General features: G+C 53.1%; 6 protein-coding genes across 6 annotated transcripts; 4 read left to right on the top strand and 2 right to left on the bottom strand.

Moving 5' to 3' along the window:
* Nucleotides 1-480: 480 nt before the first annotated feature.
* On the bottom strand, nucleotides 481-953 carry PUNSTDRAFT_138086 (uncharacterized protein; the record flags this gene model as incomplete). Its single annotated transcript, XM_007387748.1, has 3 exons — nucleotides 481-684; nucleotides 739-812; nucleotides 857-953. The coding sequence occupies 3 exons, from the start codon at nucleotides 951-953 to the stop codon at nucleotides 481-483; spliced, it is 375 nt and encodes a 124-aa protein (XP_007387810.1).
* Nucleotides 954-2,619: 1,666 nt separating this feature from the next.
* Nucleotides 2,620-5,629, top strand: PUNSTDRAFT_146197 (general substrate transporter). Its single transcript, XM_007387747.1, has 21 exons — nucleotides 2,620-2,851; nucleotides 2,907-2,914; nucleotides 2,975-3,008; nucleotides 3,065-3,219; nucleotides 3,277-3,345; nucleotides 3,415-3,472; nucleotides 3,526-3,623; nucleotides 3,682-3,808; nucleotides 3,876-3,974; nucleotides 4,035-4,165; nucleotides 4,221-4,251; nucleotides 4,309-4,365; nucleotides 4,419-4,487; nucleotides 4,540-4,629; nucleotides 4,679-4,732; nucleotides 4,786-4,793; nucleotides 4,851-4,895; nucleotides 4,948-4,964; nucleotides 5,021-5,107; nucleotides 5,166-5,233; nucleotides 5,298-5,629. The coding sequence occupies exons 1-21, from the start codon at nucleotides 2,712-2,714 to the stop codon at nucleotides 5,515-5,517; spliced, it is 1,665 nt and encodes a 554-aa protein (XP_007387809.1). The 5' UTR covers nucleotides 2,620-2,711; the 3' UTR covers nucleotides 5,518-5,629.
* Nucleotides 5,630-7,019: 1,390 nt separating this feature from the next.
* PUNSTDRAFT_92329 (SART-1 protein) lies at nucleotides 7,020-9,977 on the top strand. Its single transcript, XM_007387746.1, has 10 exons — nucleotides 7,020-7,195; nucleotides 7,267-7,290; nucleotides 7,348-7,532; nucleotides 7,592-7,693; nucleotides 7,755-7,936; nucleotides 8,001-8,106; nucleotides 8,164-8,222; nucleotides 8,283-8,508; nucleotides 8,564-9,533; nucleotides 9,587-9,977. Exons 1-10 carry the CDS (start codon nucleotides 7,029-7,031, stop codon nucleotides 9,951-9,953), a joined length of 2,388 nt encoding a protein of 795 aa, XP_007387808.1. The 5' UTR covers nucleotides 7,020-7,028; the 3' UTR covers nucleotides 9,954-9,977.
* A 798-nt stretch (nucleotides 9,978-10,775) lies between these two features.
* PUNSTDRAFT_92327 (MFS general substrate transporter) lies at nucleotides 10,776-12,578 on the top strand. Its single transcript, XM_007387745.1, has 5 exons — nucleotides 10,776-10,840; nucleotides 10,891-10,991; nucleotides 11,045-11,431; nucleotides 11,490-12,247; nucleotides 12,310-12,578. The coding sequence occupies exons 2-5, from the start codon at nucleotides 10,937-10,939 to the stop codon at nucleotides 12,475-12,477; spliced, it is 1,368 nt and encodes a 455-aa protein (XP_007387807.1). The 5' UTR covers nucleotides 10,776-10,840; nucleotides 10,891-10,936; the 3' UTR covers nucleotides 12,478-12,578.
* A 771-nt stretch (nucleotides 12,579-13,349) lies between these two features.
* On the top strand, nucleotides 13,350-15,079 carry PUNSTDRAFT_75682 (uncharacterized protein; the record flags this gene model as incomplete). The annotated part of the gene is made up of 5 exons (XM_007387744.1): nucleotides 13,350-13,516; nucleotides 13,571-13,729; nucleotides 13,783-14,003; nucleotides 14,058-14,499; nucleotides 14,554-15,079. The coding sequence occupies 5 exons, from the start codon at nucleotides 13,350-13,352 to the stop codon at nucleotides 15,077-15,079; spliced, it is 1,515 nt and encodes a 504-aa protein (XP_007387806.1).
* Nucleotides 15,080-15,296: 217 nt separating this feature from the next.
* Nucleotides 15,297-16,385, bottom strand: PUNSTDRAFT_116187 (NAD(P)-binding protein; the record flags this gene model as incomplete). The annotated part of the gene is made up of 7 exons (XM_007387743.1): nucleotides 15,297-15,356; nucleotides 15,410-15,436; nucleotides 15,498-15,590; nucleotides 15,649-15,890; nucleotides 15,950-16,012; nucleotides 16,066-16,272; nucleotides 16,328-16,385. 7 exons carry the CDS (start codon nucleotides 16,383-16,385, stop codon nucleotides 15,297-15,299), a joined length of 750 nt encoding a protein of 249 aa, XP_007387805.1.
* Between the last annotated feature and the right edge of the window lie 823 nt (nucleotides 16,386-17,208).

Here is a 17,208-nt window from a genome sequence, read left to right as displayed (position 1 = left end):
CTCTGTCAGGACTCGAGTGCCTGGACAGCTTCCCTATCGACTCTCTATCGACGCTATCGACTCTACACAGCCACCGTAGGCTGTTCGAAACCGTTTCCCACGCTCTATCGCCTCCGCCACCCAAGGAACCACTGATCCCTCCCTTTATTTCTCTAGGAACTTCGACGCGCCGCGCGTCGTACAACACATCAACACAAGACCCCTCAAGCCTCCCATACAGGCTAACCGTCTTCTTACCTCTTTAGGTATCGCCGACAAGCTCACAAAGCTTGTCCCATCAAATTCAAGTCAGGTTTATTAACCGACGGCCAACTGAGCAATCCCCGACTTAGATAGCCCGGGACCTCAGGGAAGTTTCTGCAAGAAGAAGCTGAAGAATCGGTGGTACACTCCTATCACCTCAAGAATTCCCCTCGCCTCTTCGACACAGCCACAACACACACAAACTTCCGTCTGCGACAACGGTATATTAGGTATCTATCAGTCTTTGCTTTGCACCAGCGTCTTTGGTGGTCCTGCGTATCCCGGCTGTGGTTCCGACCTCGTTTGCGTGTGCATGCGTTTCTTGAAGCGGTTTAGCATGGACTGTTGTGCTCGGGGCATTTCGGGTTCCTTCGGGCTCTCCGGTTTTCCAGGTGGGCCGGTCTCTTCCTCCGGCTGTGGCATTTTCTCCGAGTTCTGTAGCTGATGGGGGGGTTTTATGAGATGCTCCTTGAGATTTCGCGGAGAGCCTCATACCACGTGTCGGCGCACACGTGCGCTCTGGATACGGGCTGAGGCTGCAATGTAGCCGATGCTTCGTTGAGCGGTGTCTGGGTGCGGTCAGTTGGTTTCCTCGTGTTAGTTGTGTGCTTACAGTCCTCTCGCTCTTTGTCTAGGAGGGTCGACAGGTGTGAGATGAGGTTCCAGGGTATGATGTTCATGCTGATGGGTGGTTCATCGTCGTCAGGCATGGTGGAGGGGTGGGGGTGCCACTGTGTTCCGACGTTCGCTTTATATGCTTGCTTGTTTTTGCCGTTATCGCTCGTCGGTATTTTGAGTGGGCTCTATTACGTCTAGGAAGTATAGTAGTCGTGCTTAGGTTAAGCGAAATGACCGCGCGTATTGTGTTTAGGCCGTCCAGGCATGTTCTCCTGCTGCCTGGTTCTCGATTATTTTCATGGTTTGTTTTCGTATTGGTCTTTCTATCCCTATGGGCTTTAATGGCATCGGTTGCTCGTTCCGGCCTTATTTCGTTTGGTTGCGGCGGTTTAGCTGGGTGTGGCAGTGTTTCCGGTGTGTACCGGCGTGCGTCCTATCCGGGCGTCATCCCGTTCATGCGTTGTGCATCCATCTCGCCGGTTGCACTTATGGCCTCTTAGCAGCTACGTAGTGTAGCAGGATGTTATGTATCTCATGTATAGTTGTCATGGCCGGGTTGTCGTCCGAGGGGAGGATCGTGTCCTCCCCATCCCCCCCAGCCCGGAGGCGTGGGAAACCTCGCCATGGTGGTGGTTAGAGGTTAAGGGAGCCCCGTGGGTATTCTTTTGCGAGGGCTCTTCGGTGAACTCCTTCACATCGTTCGTCGTCTTGATCTAAGGTCTGCGCCAACCGTTCTCCAAATGAGCCTGCTACAATGGCATGGCGTCGTTTCCTGAAGCGAAACGCTATGCCGACTTCGAAGTGCTGCAACTGTCTATCCAACCCCTTGCCATTCGATGAATATCTTGTCCTCTTCACCTGACCCGAGAAGATCAAACTGACTCCGGCCCAGTATTGTGACGGGTTGCTCGAGGTCTGTCGACTCACATGGGATTGCTCAGCCTCCTGCCCTCTTCATACGTTAGTCATCCAACCGACAATTGCAGTCGATATTCTGGGCAGTGGGAACGGCTTGCCTCGAACCCTCTCCAATCCGTCGTGGCCGGAGTATGCTACGTGTCCGCACGGGGTCTCCTCCGTGCGTCTGCAGTGCAAGATTACGGACATCTTTAAGGTTTCAAGCACCCGTCTATCTTACTGCTATTGAATTGAGCGGGTAAACAGATTAGACTCTCTCTCCTCTGGACCTTTCCTTCGCCGGGCGTACGTTCCTGGGTAATGCTGAGCTGAATCGGCTTTGCACCCAGGATGGCGGATTGCAGACGTTTTGCGCCCAAGCCGACTCCGCGTCAGCACTTATGACCTGGGAGTTCATCTTCTGAGTGAGCCACCTACGTCTTTGCCACACCGTTCCCCGCAACTTACTGCGGCATAGACTCTTTTGCAAGTTTGGGCTTCCGGAATGCAACCCCGCCTCATCACCTGGACGCGCTTCGTGATCACGTCATAGGATGCGGAGGATGCGGATTCAATTGATGGCGCACCGCGAGACGTTCAGAGGAAGCCGCGAAATCGTTATCGCACCCGCTCTCGCACTAACTTCGGACATGCTACGCTAGGGCGGGCCGCTCTCCGGTATGCAATCTCCATTGCCCTTCCCCAATACTTCTCACCAAGATGCATTCCAAGGTTATCCGCAGGGATGCGGGCGGCGCGATTGATCAAATGACCGTCCTGAACGGTCAGTCTCTTCTCGGGCAAGAACAGGCGTCGCGTCGCTACAAAGATAGCGCGGAGCGCACCTCCACCCTGCCGTGCCTTTGCGGTAGCTTCCACCTCCTGAGCGCTGCCTCCCCATAAGTTCAGATACGGACCTGTTTAAGGCCTCGCACAGATTTCATCACATCGACATGGCCGGAGGAGTGGTCTCGAGTGCGAATCCGGAAACGGCGAGACTTCGTCGTCGACTAGTTGGCCAGAGTGGTTGGGCCGGTTTGGTGGCGAACCAACGGGTCTTCTTCATCGCTGTCTTTGCCTCGCTCGGCGGTCTGTGAGTGTAGCGCGACACCGGTCATGAATCGTATACTAATGCAGCAGCCTTACAGTTTATATGGTACATATCTCCTTTCTTGCATATCAGTATTCGATTGTGAATCACTCATCCGACGTTCAGGATACAATCAGGGAGTCTTTTCGGGTGTCCTGAGGTGCGCAACGAATGTACAAGGCTTGGTAAAAGATATCGGCTAAACCTGCTGAGCAGCATGACATCCTTCGACAATCGTATGGCATCCGTGGTCGATCACTCCGGTCCGAAGGGCTGGTTTGTCGCGATCTTGGAACTCGGAGCTTGGTTCGGGGTTCTGGTCACGGGATATTTGGCTGACAAACTGTCCCGAAAGTATACCATCGTCCTTGGTGCGTCCTTTTTGCATATCAATGCCAGCTTCGTGGGCGCTCAAGGTTTTTGTACAGCGGTTTGCGTATTTTGTGTTGGAGTGATCGTGCAAAGCGCAGCTTTCCATCCGTCATCGATTTTCGGAGGTGACGCAACATCTGCCATCGCGTCGTGACGCCGACGTATATATACCGAAGTTCAACAATGATCCGTAGGGCGATTCATCACCGGTATGGGCGTGGGATCTCTGAGTATGGCCGTGCCTCTCTACAAGTGAGTCCTAGCGCAAAACATACAAGTTTTCTGCTGCTAAAATGGCTGGTCAGCGCCGAACTGGCGCCACCGGAGGTTCGTGGTTCGCTGGTTGCGTTGCAGCAGCTTGCGATCACGTTCGGAATCATGGTCTCGTTCTGGATTGACTACGGTACGTCCATGTTGAGTATTTATCTCGCCTACCTGCTTTTGAACAACGCGTAACCCAGGGACGAACTTCATCGGAGGGACCCACCAGTCTCAAAGCGAAGCAGCATGGCGCATCCCGCTTGCATTGCAGCTCGTACCCGCCATTACACTTGGTGTAGGAATCTTGGCCATGCCGTTCTCCCCAAGGCACGTTCCCCCAATAGCTGAACATACGAGGAGGCTGATCAGACTGCCTGACGATAACTCTCACCAGATGGCTCGTAAACAATGGTCGCGAGGATGAGGCCCTTGCCGTACTTAGCCAGACCCGAGGGCTTCCACCGGACTCCGAAATCATCCAGATCGAATTTTTGTAAGTTTTCTCCGTCAGCCTTTATGGAAGGGCTCGAATCTCTGGCTTCCTTGCTATCAGGGAAATCAAGGCTCAGTACATCTTCGAGAAGGAGATTTCGTTGAGCAAGTATCCCCATCTTCAGGATGCTTCGTTCCGCTCCGATTTCAAACTCGGGGCTCTGGACTATCTCAGCCTGCTACGCACGCGGAGTAAGTTCGTGTAACACATCCGTTCCCGTCATGTCCTGATGCTCTTTCAATACAGCACTTTTGTATCGGGTGGCCTTAGCGACTCTGTAAGTGCATCATCATATCCGGGGAAGGATGCAAAGAGGCTCATTATGAGTTCCCAGCACCATGTTCTTCCAGCAGTGGACCGGCGTGAACGCGATTCTGTATTATGCTCCAAGGTATAACACACTCTTGCTCCGTGTTACCTGCGAATGTATCTTGCTTTTCGTAGCATTTTCAAGGACCTAGGTCTGACTGGCAACACCATCTCCCTCCTTGCGACTGGTGTGGTCGGCATCGTGTATGTCAAACCTGGTTTCTAAGTCAGGTTTGCTTTATCAACTTTTTATCAGGATGTTCCTTGCCACCATCCCTGCCGTCATCTGGGTCGATAAGTCGGGCCGGAAACCATTGCTGGTCTCTGGCGCGTTCATCATGGCTGCGTACGTCGCAAGAGAACTGGCTAATGACGTTTCAGCTCACATTGCATAGATGCCACATCATTATAGCCATCCTTACTGGCCTCTTCCACAAGTCTTGGGATAGGTAAGTTCGCGGTGGAATATAAGCGGCACATTCTTACAGAGTGTCGTTTTTAGTCATCGCGGTACGCTCGTTGTTCCTTCTGCGCAGTGGGAGTGGAAAGCTGATTTTGTCTCGCCAGCTGCCGGGTGGGCAGCCTGCGTCCTCGTTTGGATCTTTGCTATGGGTACGTCGATAATCAGTGTGCAATGTTGTCATTTACTCACGCAGGACTGCAGCTTTCGGATACAGCTGGGTGAGGATAGCAAAGCTGAGCCATCGTCCTGCATGTTCATCAATCATCCACTGTAGGGCCCGATGGCTTGGGTGGTGGTGGCTGAAATCTGGCCGTTGAGTGTTCGCGGGAAGGGTGTTTCCATCGGAGCATCGTCCAACTGGGTATGAGACAATTCCTTGCATCGTAAGCCAAGGCTCTCCCTAATGAAACACACTCTAGATGAACAACTTCATTGTCGGCCAAGTGACACCGACCATGTTGACCCATATCGGATTTGGTACCTTCCTGTGAGTCGTTTATCCACGCGTCCCTCCGACTCCTGTGTTACCAGGCAATCACCTGAGGATACAGGTTCTTCGGCGTGTTCTCCTTCCTCGGCGGAGTATTCATTCTATTCTTCTTCCCGGAGACGAAGGGGCTCACCCTAGAAGAGATGGACGACTTGTTCGGCGCCAGCGAATCTTTAGCAGCAGAGGATCAGGCACGGCTCGCCGATATCAATCGTCGATTGGGTCTCGACCAATATGCTGGCTCTGAGAAAGAACAGGACGAGAAACGGGAAATCGCATAGGTCGGGGTTTCGCCGACTATACATACCATCCAGTGGTGAATGTACGAATATCAGAGGAGTAGTAGTTGGTTGCCGCGATGCATACAATCAAATTCAGAGAAGCACGAGTCACCCCATACTTGTCATTCGATTCTTTCTCTCGAGAAAAAGGATTGGAACATTCAGGTCCATGGTTCCTCGTGTTTGGGTTCGCCGGACCAGTTGATACATGCAATAGAAGTACTGTCTGGATTATACTATCACTACTGCCGGGTAAAGGTGCCACCTTTCCTGGGTAACGCTATATTTGGATCAGGATGCATGCGCGAAATCACCATCCTTGCATTCCAACCCGCCTATCTCTACGCATATATCATGTCCGCCTCCGCCACGACGGGCAAAACTCTTCGCGACGGTCTGGATCTACTAGGTAGCCCACATACAAAGCGCCATGAAGTAGAGCACCTCCCTGCATCGGTGCTGAAGGAACTGGCCGAGAACATGAGCGTAGAGGTCGTGTCGAGTCGAACACATGGAGTTCCGGTCAAAGGGGATTACCTCAAAGCGCTTTGGAGGTATTACAAGGTGCGTGATTGATGCATATATGCGGTGATTTGGTTGAAGTTGGCAAAAATAGGACAAGCTCCAGCCGAGCCTGCTGCTCCCTGCGCCACCACCACCGGTACGTCGAGAGTGCCATGTATGCGCGTAATTTGGGCCGACTTCACTGTCCTGCATCGGCAGGCATTGCCTCACAAGGATGATTCGGGCGAACGGCACTGCGTCCGGTGCCATGCATCATATTCGCCTCTCAACCCAGAAGGATGCATCGTCCCGCACGTTTTCGACGCCATGAGTTGGCACAGAGTCGAGTCGCCTGAGTTTGGGGAAGAATACCGACCCCTCGAGCCCGTATATCGTTTTCATTCCGGATGTTGTGGAAAAAACAAGCAACTCTTCGAGCACGGGACGGGCAAGGGAGGGTACACATCTCCAGAAGAACTTGGAGATTGCTTCAAGGGCACGCACACGTCCAATCCAAGCAAGGTGACATACAATGGAGTCAACGTTCTGAGATGTTCAAGAGGGTCGGCCGCCAGCTGCAAGAGGGAATGTCTTCAGACACACGTCTGGTGGCCGGTGTTTGTCGGAAACTACGACAGGTGGTAAACGATGGGGAGGTTCCACTCGTGGTCCAAGGCGCATTCACTCTCCGCCTACGTGACAAAGTAGCATGCAGGAATGCATGTAAACACCAACTGGGTGACCCCACGACCATGTAACAGAATGGCAGCCGTCATGACAGACTGAAGTTTAGTCAGCAGAACATGAGACCGCGCAATCCCGAGAGAGCATAATGAACCAAATTCAGCGAGTGGAATCGTAGCGATGGTTGAGTTGGGAGTTGATCATGACCCCTGAGTCAGACGAGGTCAGGTCAAGACGCGAGTTGCGACGTTGCCTTTCTTGCTTCGACCACCTCCGTCCGCTACTCCGCATCGTACTTGCTTTCGCTCCTTATACCTACAGTCATGTCGATGGAAGAAAGCATCTCGCTGGAAGAGACCAACAAGATCCGTATCTCGCTCGGTCTCAAGCCCCTCACGGACGACAATGCGCCTGCCAACGACCCCGACAAGATCGCGGCAGAAAACTACGAAAAGAAGCGGGCTGAGGATGCGAAAGCTCGAGAGGCCAAGTAAACCCGTAAGCTGCTTTTCAAATGGGATCAGATGGTCTGACGCATGTCTTGTGGTTCTATCCATTTAGGCGGATAAAGGACCGAATAGCCAAGTCAGCGCGTCCGTCTTCTCCACGAGTCGTTTATTCACGCTCTATCTTCATCGACAGGCTTAAGAACCAACATGAGCTGAACGCGAAGCTTACGGGTGTGACGCTGGGCGAGGCTGCGGACGACGTGGATGATACAGTGAAGTGGCTCAAACGCGCCAAGAAGCGGGAAAAGGAACTCGCGAAGAAACGGCAACAGGAGCTAGAGAACATGGACAAGATGTATCAGGAAGAGTACACCGAGAGTACGCGCTTAGATATTTGTCTGGCATCAGGCGCCAAATTTTTAACCTGCCTTTTTCAGAGGACCTCGAAGGGCTGAAGGTCAGCCATGACTTTGACGACATGGAAGAGGGACAAGAACAGATACTTACCCTCAAAGACAGCCGGGTCCTCGATGACGAAGGTATGTGGTGACTCCGTCTGGTTGCCGCTTTCCGCCATGCTCACATAATACACTTTCACAGAGGACGTCCTTCAGAACGTCGAACTTGCCGAGGAGGAGCGTCATAAAAAGAACCAAGAGCTCAAAACCAAGCGCCGTGACTACACTGGATATGACGATGACGAGTTCACTGGCGGTAGGGAGGGTATGAAGCGCGCTGTACTCGCGAAATACGACGACGATCTCGAGGGCCCGAAAGAGACAGTTCGTTGCTATGCATACGATCTGGCCCTATTTTCTGTCGCCTGACCCTGCCCTCGGTTTTCAGGGTTTCCGACTGGGTGGCGCCGCTGCGTCTAGCAAGATTTCCCGTGCTGATAAGGTGGAGGAGGCAGCGAAGGTGAATAAAGCGTTGCTGTCGATTGACTACACTAGTAAGCTCGTCATCGGTGACCTTCATACTTTCGGCTACTGAATACGGCTGCGCGCAGAAAACTTTAACATGAACGACTATTTGCAAGAAGGTGATGCTGGCTTCAAGAAACCGAAGGTGTGTTATTCAAGTGCTTACGTATTGTACGTTATACTGACGCTGCGTTTATTTGACTAGACGAAGAAGAAGAGGCCATCACGTCGTCAAGCGGAGGTTGATCCCGAAGTCAACCTAAACGGGGATAGTATGGAAACCGATGAACAGAAACCGATCGCACCCCGGCAACGCGACTTAAACGCGAATTTCGTAGACGATGATGAACTGCAGGCAGCGCTTGCAAGGTCTAGGAGGGCCAAGCAGGCAAAGCCGAAGAAGATCAAACCCGAAGATATAGCCCAGAAAAGTAAGTGAACTGATTCAGCGTCTGCCGCTGATCACTGATCGCTGTGACGTTGCAGTTGTGGCGGAGAGGCTCCGCGCGCATGCCGATGATACGATGGTGGTTGATGGTGCGGTGAAGATTGAGGATGATGATGGTGTTGGTGCGGATGGAGAAGGTGGATTGGTCTTTGACGAAACGAGCGAGTTCGTCAGCTCGATATCCTACGACCCGGTAGTGGCCAAGCAAGAAGTAAAAAACGAGCCGACCGAAGCGTCTCTCCGCGCATCTTCAAAACAATCCACCCCTGCACCCGTGAAGCGAGGCACGTCTCCGCCTATAGCGTCAGACGGTGACGTTCCTATGGAAGAGTTGGAGGCAGGAGAAGTCGTTGTCAAGGAAGAGGAGGATGATGCGGCGATGCTGGATGCAATTGAGGAAGCAATAAATGCAACGGAAGCGGAGGAACGGAAGAAAGCCACCGCCGGAGACGATGTCGTGGGCACATCATCGGAGCAGACTTTCAACTCGGGCATGGCGTCGACCCTCAATATTCTGCGCCAACAAGGCTTGATCGCTACGCCGTCTGCTGATCAGATGGAGCGGGAGAAGGTGCAAAGACAGCGTGATTTGTGGCTTGCGGAGCAGCGGAAACGGGTCGCACTGAGAGATTTGGAGAAGGCGAAGGCGAGGGGGCAGAACAAAGACCAGGCGACGCGCGAATACGAGAACCGGTTACGCGAACAGCAAGAGGCACGAGAGAATCTCGAGATGTACAAGAACTACAAACCGGATATCAACATCGTTTACCACGACGAGTTTGGCCGAGAGCTGACGCCGAAGGAGGCATGGAAGGCGCTGAGCCATAAGTTCCATGGGAAGGGAAGCGGCAAGATGAAGACCGAAAAGAGACTGAAGAAGATAGCAGAGGAGAAGAAGAAAGAGGCAATGATCAGTGGGGATACTCCATTGAGCATGAATCGGGCATTCCAGATGAGGCAAGAGAAGACTGGTCAAGCGCATTTCGTCCTTTCTGTCGGTAACAGAGGGTAAGCATGCTGCATGTGATCATCAGACGAATTGTTGCTGAATCTGGCTTCAGGGCGGTACCACAAGCGGAGGAGTTCCTCGACCCTCAGCCGCTCACGAAGTCGACGAAAGGCGACAAGAAGGGCAAGAAGAAGGAGCATGGTCACACTGGGACGCCGCAGCCTGTGGACTCGACAGGTTTTCTCAACCTGCCGCAGCCATTCGCATCGACCGCCACCACTCCCGACCCTTCCGCTCGGCCTTCACCAGCGCCCAAGCCAGGTTTCTCGAGGATATCGAATGCGACGACACCTGCAGAAGGATCTTCTACAGCTAGCGGCACAACACACGTTGGAGAAAGAAACAGATTAGCAATCAGCTTCGGCAAAAGAAAGGCAGACGAGGACGCGAGTGGCACGCCTCCACCGAAGAGACGGTAGATTCACTGAGCCCACGATGATTGCCCCACTCAAAATACCCGTGCCTCTTATCGTCGCTGTCTTATCCTGTATTTCTATCGTGGCTCACCGTAGAATCGACACGAGTGTTCCGTATCCCAGGTGAACGTGAAACTCAGCTGTTCCTCCGAAGAAGTGAGTATTCACTTGCCTTCCCCATGGTTCGGTCTTGGTTTCAGTTTCGATGCAGGGGGGCAGTTCTGGTGGAGCATCCGAGCGACAATCTGCGTTTTTATAGTCTTGAGAAGCCCACCGGCTGCGGCATCTGACTAGGTGTGGTGCCCTGGGCTCGCTCACGCCATTCAAGACACCCGTCCGTTTCAACGGCTTCATCGCACCGTCCTGGCACGTTTCAGCGTAAAGGAGCTCAACACCCAAGTATTGCTAGCACTAGTCTCCCGCTACCTTGGGGCTATGCGACATCGTATCACGTTTCCGGATCCTTTCCGAAGGATGGGCGACTGACTTTTGGCTTTTAGGGGTTCGTTATTCCCGCCCGCGCTCGAGCACTTGTGGGAGAGAGGGGGATACTTTGAAAGCTAGGACTGCATATATATAAGTCGCCCATGCCCTGCATACCGTGAATCCCCATCCTTTGACCGATGGCATCTAAGCCCGAACCGCGGCTGTCATACGAAGAGGAAGTCAAGGTCCCGATTGGGGTCTTGAGCCATGACGGTCCGTCGCGTTCGTTATTTTCAGCGGACCAAGAGGGCTCATCCTTTCGTTACAGTCGAGAACCCGAAACCGGAAGTCACGGTAATCGAAGACGTGAATGATGGATTAGACAAGATTCGGGAATGGCATGGCAGAGTTGATCTCGTCCCGCTCCCTTCTGATGATCCGAACGATCCTCTCAACCGGCCTTTGTGAGTTCCAGTACTTCAAAGTTGAATCTTTTGATGATTCTCGTGTAAAGTTGGCGCAAGCATGTACTTCTCATCCTGGTCGCTATACACGCTTTCATGTGCATCTACTCTACCTCCATGATCATTCCGGCTTATTCTGATTTCTCGAAGGGTGAGCTCGTCGTGTCATCTGCGCGTGCTGCATCTGAGTATTCTCGATGCTAGAGTTTGGCGTCTCGCTGCAGAAGGCGTCTTTCCTCACGTCGGTCCAGATCCTCTTCCTCGGATTCAGCCCGTTAGTGTGGACCCCGTTGTCCGCTCGCTATGGACGTCATCCTCTCTATTTGTTCTCGGCGTTATCTACGGCAGGATGCGCTTTTGCAGGAGCATTCTGCCACTCCTATGGTACCCTTATGACGGTGGAGGTATTCACTGGAATTTGTTTATCGCCGGCCTTGGCTCTTGGGGCAGCAACAGTCCAAGAAATGTTCTTCCAACGCGAGCTTGGCCAGAAGGCAAGCAGTGACCTAACATGTCGACATGATTTTGTTGACATTTATCTTCAGCTCGGTATTTGGACCGTCCTGCTCACACTTCCTGCCTCCCCGCTGAGTACGATTTACTTGCTATTATTCTGGAACACGTCTGGACTTGCGCATGCTTGTCATAGTTGGCGGATTCATCGTCCAGAACAAGGGCCCTCGTTGGTTGTTCTTCGTCTTAGCCATCTTGCAACTCTCGCTCTTCTTCGGCTACTTGTTCTTCGGATTCGAAACGTTATACATTCGACCTATGCGGGTGCCCGGCCAGCGGCAAGTTCCCGAAGATGACCAACTCGGTTGCTCATATGGGTCGAAGCTTCCAGGGTGGCTCTCGGAGCTGCGGTTCCGGCGCATCGATCCTCGGCCACTACACCCTTCCGAGTTCTTCGGCCCCCTCTTGATGGTCTTCCGTCCGCCCATCATCCTTTGTACGCTTGGATACTCCTTCATATTCTCCTACGCCGGCATCATCATTGGCGTGCTCATCCCCCAATTCCTACAAACCAAGTTCCGACTCAACAACGCTCAGGCGGGCTTGCAGTTCGTGGGGCCAATCATCGGCGGGGTGATCAGCGAGCAAATTGGCGGACGCGGATCTGACTGGCTGATGTCGTATAGGACACGTCGGGCCGGAGGCCGTCGCGAGCCGGAAATGCGCCTTGCGGCCAGTTACCCGGGATTTTTACTGGGGGCGATCGGCGTCATCGTCTGGGGTGTTCAGCTACAGAACGCTACGCCCGGAAAATGGAACGTCACGCCCGTAATAGGCAGCTCCATCGCCTGGGCAGGTCTGCAACTCGCTTCGACGCCCGTGTATGCGTATTGTCTTGAAGCATACCCCTTAGAGGCGGCACAGGTATCTGCATTCATTGTCGTTTTCCGCCAGGTAGGCGCCGATATTTCGCAGGAGCGTAACGAATGACCCTTTTCGTGTTTTCGTTATGCTAGGTCTATGGATTCACCGTGCCTTTCTACGCTGCTAATGGGGCGGTCAACCTCGGATTAGCCAAGATGACGGGGATCTTTGGAGCGTTGACAGGTGCAGGCGCGATTCCAGTCATTGCCTGCGAACTATGGGGGAAAAAATGGCGACAGCGTCGTTGGCCTGGGCAATGATAGCAGGGAACGAGAGGTACAGATTCTCAGCGGGACGCGGAAATGTACCCCATGACAATCTCGTCAATGCTACTGGCACATACGAGGCCGTGGGCGAGTACCTGTTATGCCTGATATGTCCTCAGCGATTTGATACCAAGCGCGTGTTTGATGTAATTGCTGGTAGCAATCATTCCTGAGGGTACCGGTATGATCAGGGTTCGGTATGTACCGTTACGGAAAACCTGCTCTCGATCCAAGTTAAGTATCCAGCGCCGAATCCGAAAAAGTGACTGTCTCGTTCGCCGTGAGTGTCGCATCCTTAAGAATTTCCCTGAGACCTATCCGTAAGTCTTGCCGAGCACCTATGATCGGTGTGAGCCTACTCTGTAAGAGGATGGGTCACCTCCGACCAGGCGGGTGGGTTGCAACGAATGGGAGGCTGTGCTGTGGCAGTAATGTTTCTCGAATACTATTGGCTCGTTGTCAGAATCCTGCCGCGAAGTTCGGAAGAGAGTCTTATGTGATATACATACGGCGTCCCGCATCCATATGCTTACTCCGAGTCATGCATGAAGGTACATAGTACGGCTGAGCTGCCGGTAAGCAACGTCTCGTGTTCACGCTTCTCAACTCTCAGATGACGCCCGACTTTGTCAGGCCAAGACGTTACGTTCTCAATAGGAAGCTTATGATGAGATTATCCTTTCTACCGCAGAGCAGGGCTCTCGTGAAGCTGCCCGCAGCGCCCAGGTACCAGCCCTCTTCCTTAGTCATTGCCTACCAACGCCTTAGGGTTGATATTGAAATACAGTCTACCTCGCGCAGGTATATATATCATCACTACGCGGTCCAGCTTTGTTACAAGTCGACATCAGACTCAGAGTTGTTTCATGGATCTCAGCGATTTATTCCCGTCTGTGATCCCGCCGCCTCAATCACACCTGCTCCCGCAACGTTGGCCTGGAGTTGATCAGAGCTCCACCGCGACCCTGATAGAAGCTCTCAAGGACAATCACGAACGATGGCACTTGTTTTTCAACGACAGAGGCTTTCACAAGTCAGCTCACCCTATCATCCCAAGCGTTTACTGACGGTCGATCATGACTTCCAGCCATACTGCGCACCGTCTACTCGCGCTTTGGACGCTGGGAGGCAGCGCGCCCCTCCTCGAGACGGCATACGAGAAGGACAAGAAGACACAGCGCAAAGTAATCGCGTCCCCATCTGAGATCACTACAGAGAACTTTACGAAGCATCTGGGTGATGAGGTGTATGCCATCTTTGACTGCAACACCACCCGATGTCAGCTGACGTATTTGTCAGTTACTACAGGGCTTACCTCGATTTCTTCGTCGATGCCATCAAAAGAGATGGCGTGGCAGCGACACTCAAGACGTACCTCTTTTCTTACAGGTACAATTTCGGTGATGGGACCCTTGGATCGCGCCCTTACATGCTGGACCGCTTTGTGGCCGGTGTCATACACCCCTTGATTCATGTTGGCTACGGTGTTGAATTCGGCATTCCGGGCATTCTCGCAGAGGGTTGGTCTTAGTATACCACTCCGTCGAAATCTCTGCTCAGTGGACATACCGCAGGCCTCGCGCAAACATGCGCTCATCCGGCGTTATCGACTGTCTTGATGGTCGAACATCTGTTCCCCCAAGAAGATCACAAGGACCATTCCGAGCTTGCCTCGGCAACGAGCCTACTATCATCAGTTATCATCTCCTCATCGACGATGCCGGAAAATCCCCCCTCTGTACCCGCGAGTGGGCCGCACGCTCTGACGATACTTGCACGTGTCCTCAAGGACGATCTGTTCTCGCCTCGTCGTCCGCACAACACTGAGCAGTCCTTCACCGCCGTGCTTGAAGACAGAGAGCGCGTTGAGAAGATCATTCAATACGCCGATGAATGGCTAAGCGGCACCCCAGGAAACGTCGAGCAGAAGTTCGAGGAGCTCGCGTGGATGAACGTTGTGATCTACGGCGTTGGTGGCTTCACCAAATCAAAGACGTTCAACGCGGATTTCTTCACGTCGGTTTCTCCATCTTTGCCTCAAGTTCGCTTCGTTGACGTGCGCTTCCGCAGGATGCATCTCGTAACCACATCGCTGTTCGTACCATCGTTGGCAAGGGCGGTGAAGCTCTCGTCTCAGCTTGCCCTATTGCACGTCTACTTCGCGACCTCCCTCGCGCACTACGTTGGTCGGGGACGACCCGCCATCGACATCGGAAACTTCTACGACAACACGTCGAGGGGCGTCCTGCCCCTCGAACTCAGGGAGCCCGTCAGCCTGGAGAAGTACGGTGCGCGTGGGGTGAAGATAGTGTCGAACCCATGGCTGCCGTTGATTCAGTCGGCGCTTTGGCATCCGGATGACCACATACCGAAGGTCCAGAGGACACTTGCACACTACGCGAGGCTATACGGCCACAGGCATTCCGGCCACTTCTCGGGGCTGCTTGCGGACGCCGACGACAAGCTGCCGTCCCTCGAGAAGCTCGACTCGACGCTGTTCCTGAGAGTGGCGGGTCTGACGATGAGCAGGCTGGGCTGGATGCGCGAAGGGCAGCCCGCAGGGGCATGGGATAGGCACGGCTTCTTCGATGCTTGAAATCACGCTTGATCCGTGTCGTCTAAGTCCACTATCGCAGCATTTTACGCATGTGTATCAAGAACGCGAAAGTACCTTACAATGATGATTGGAAAGGAAGCGGCGTACATGCTTGACTATCTGGGCAATCTGCAAGCTGGTGCCACATGACAATGTTATTGACAAACATTCCCGACGTCATTCCAAAACATCGTGATAGCGAAAATATAGTTCACGCCTAGGCAAGGACTCCACCGCCGTCGACATTCAACGTCTCCCCGGTCACATAGCCGCATTTCTGTCGTGAACATGTTATGTCACTTTCGTATAGGCCGATGGCAGATTACTCACCAGGAGATACAGATAAGCCTCTGCTACCTGCAAACCAAACTGTGTTAGACGTCCGATTTGGCGGCGCGATCTCGGTTCCTGTTCTCACCTCGTCCGCGTCCGCGACGTGCTGCACGAGGAGTGTCTTTTCCGCGCCGCTCACGATCGCATTGAGTTGCTCAGCAGGTGTCGAGTCCCACATCTGTGGGGATGCGTGAGTCGCAGCTTGGAGTCAATCAAACAGTCTCTGCAACACTTGCCTCTGTTTTCACCAAACCAGGGCTCACTACGTTCACCCTAATGGGCGCAAGCTCGACGGCCAATCCCTTGGTGAATCGTTCGACGCTACCGGCAATTGCGGCAATGAGCGCCCATCCCTTCCTGGGCTTCCGAACGACACTGCCAATCGTGAGGGTGATCGAGGACTTGGAGCTCTTCGGCATGTGGCTCGGAGCATATTTTCCGGCATAAATAGGCCCCAGGGCGCGCACGGCAAATGCATCTAAGTCATGTCCGTAGGTGAACTGTTGCTCAATACCATCTCGCGCGTTAGAGGCTCACCTTGCGTTTGAGCGAGGTCGATGTCCGGGTAACCGATGCGGAGAGGATCGCCCGCTGTCCAGACTATTGAAGCACATGAGCGAGGACAAAGATGAAGTCCTCCGTCGAGCGCGTACTCAGATGATCAAACTCTGGAAGTGCATCGAAAAATGCCTTGATTGCGCTTTCGCCTCCTTTGACATCACACACCCTGCCTTCAACCTCACGACCGCCAGGGTTGAACTCGGAAAGTCTCTTCGTGGCCGCATCGACTTTGGCCTGATTAGATGACGAGATGATCACTGAAGCCCCATTGACCAATGCTAGTTTGGCAGCTGCGAAACCTGTGCGCAATGTTTTTCTGAGTTGACGTGCATTTCGATGCGTCCTGGCACGTACCTATGCCGCTGCTGCCCCCTACAACGACTACACGCTTGCCCTGGAGATTGGTTGCCATGATGCACAAGATCACCTCAAACAGGTCTCCTTCATGGGTATAAGGCACTTGTTCAGGTCTTCTGAGAAACGTGCTCACCTCAGCATGGGAAGGTTGTGGTCATAGTCTTGGTCATGTTCGCATCCAAAGTTAGATTGAAGAAAGAAGGTATACGATCCACTGCGGAACTCCTCAACCGGTGCGAAAAGGTATGCGAAGTCTTGAATGAGATATATCACTACCCGGCCATGATGACGGAGAGCTAACGCGCTTGGAGCCTTCGACGTTTGAATCACTGATCACATCTGCTTGCACGAAACCATGCAGAACTTCAATTAGATTTTGAACCCGACTACGTGTTCAGGCCGAGCTATCCGGGTTTCGGTGGAGACCAAGGCGAAAGCCGATTCCTCCGGCATATACTACGAGATCATGGATTACCGACGGCACCGTGCAATTCGCACGAAACGGCTTACGGTATTCGCCAAGGACCATCGCGGACATCCACCAAGCACCCCATTTAGCCATACAAATCGTACCAAGAAGACCACCGAACTCAAATAAACCTGATGAACCAGGTGAGCTGTCGTTCCCACATAGGAAATCGCAAACGTCGGGGATGGGCAAGAAATAGCATGTTGAACCCCGCCGTATTATCGGAAAGACATACCCAGAGTAACACCTGTCAGCACATTGTTGGGAATGTACCGTAGCGGGTTATGGACGTCATCCTTTGGGTCAGTAAACACGTCAGGATCGACTGGCTTGGCGGCGAGGACAAGCGAGGCAGAGGCAGCTGCGATAACGAATGAGGTGGCTAGGATGAGCCTGGACGCCATTAATG

This window comes from Punctularia strigosozonata, assembly GCF_000264995.1.
Source record: "Punctularia strigosozonata HHB-11173 SS5 unplaced genomic scaffold PUNSTscaffold_15, whole genome shotgun sequence".
In the NCBI taxonomy this organism is placed as follows: domain Eukaryota; kingdom Fungi; phylum Basidiomycota; class Agaricomycetes; order Corticiales; family Punctulariaceae; genus Punctularia; species Punctularia strigosozonata.
The sequence above is the reverse complement of the archived record's forward strand: the minus strand, read 5'-3'. Positions and strand labels throughout refer to the sequence as shown.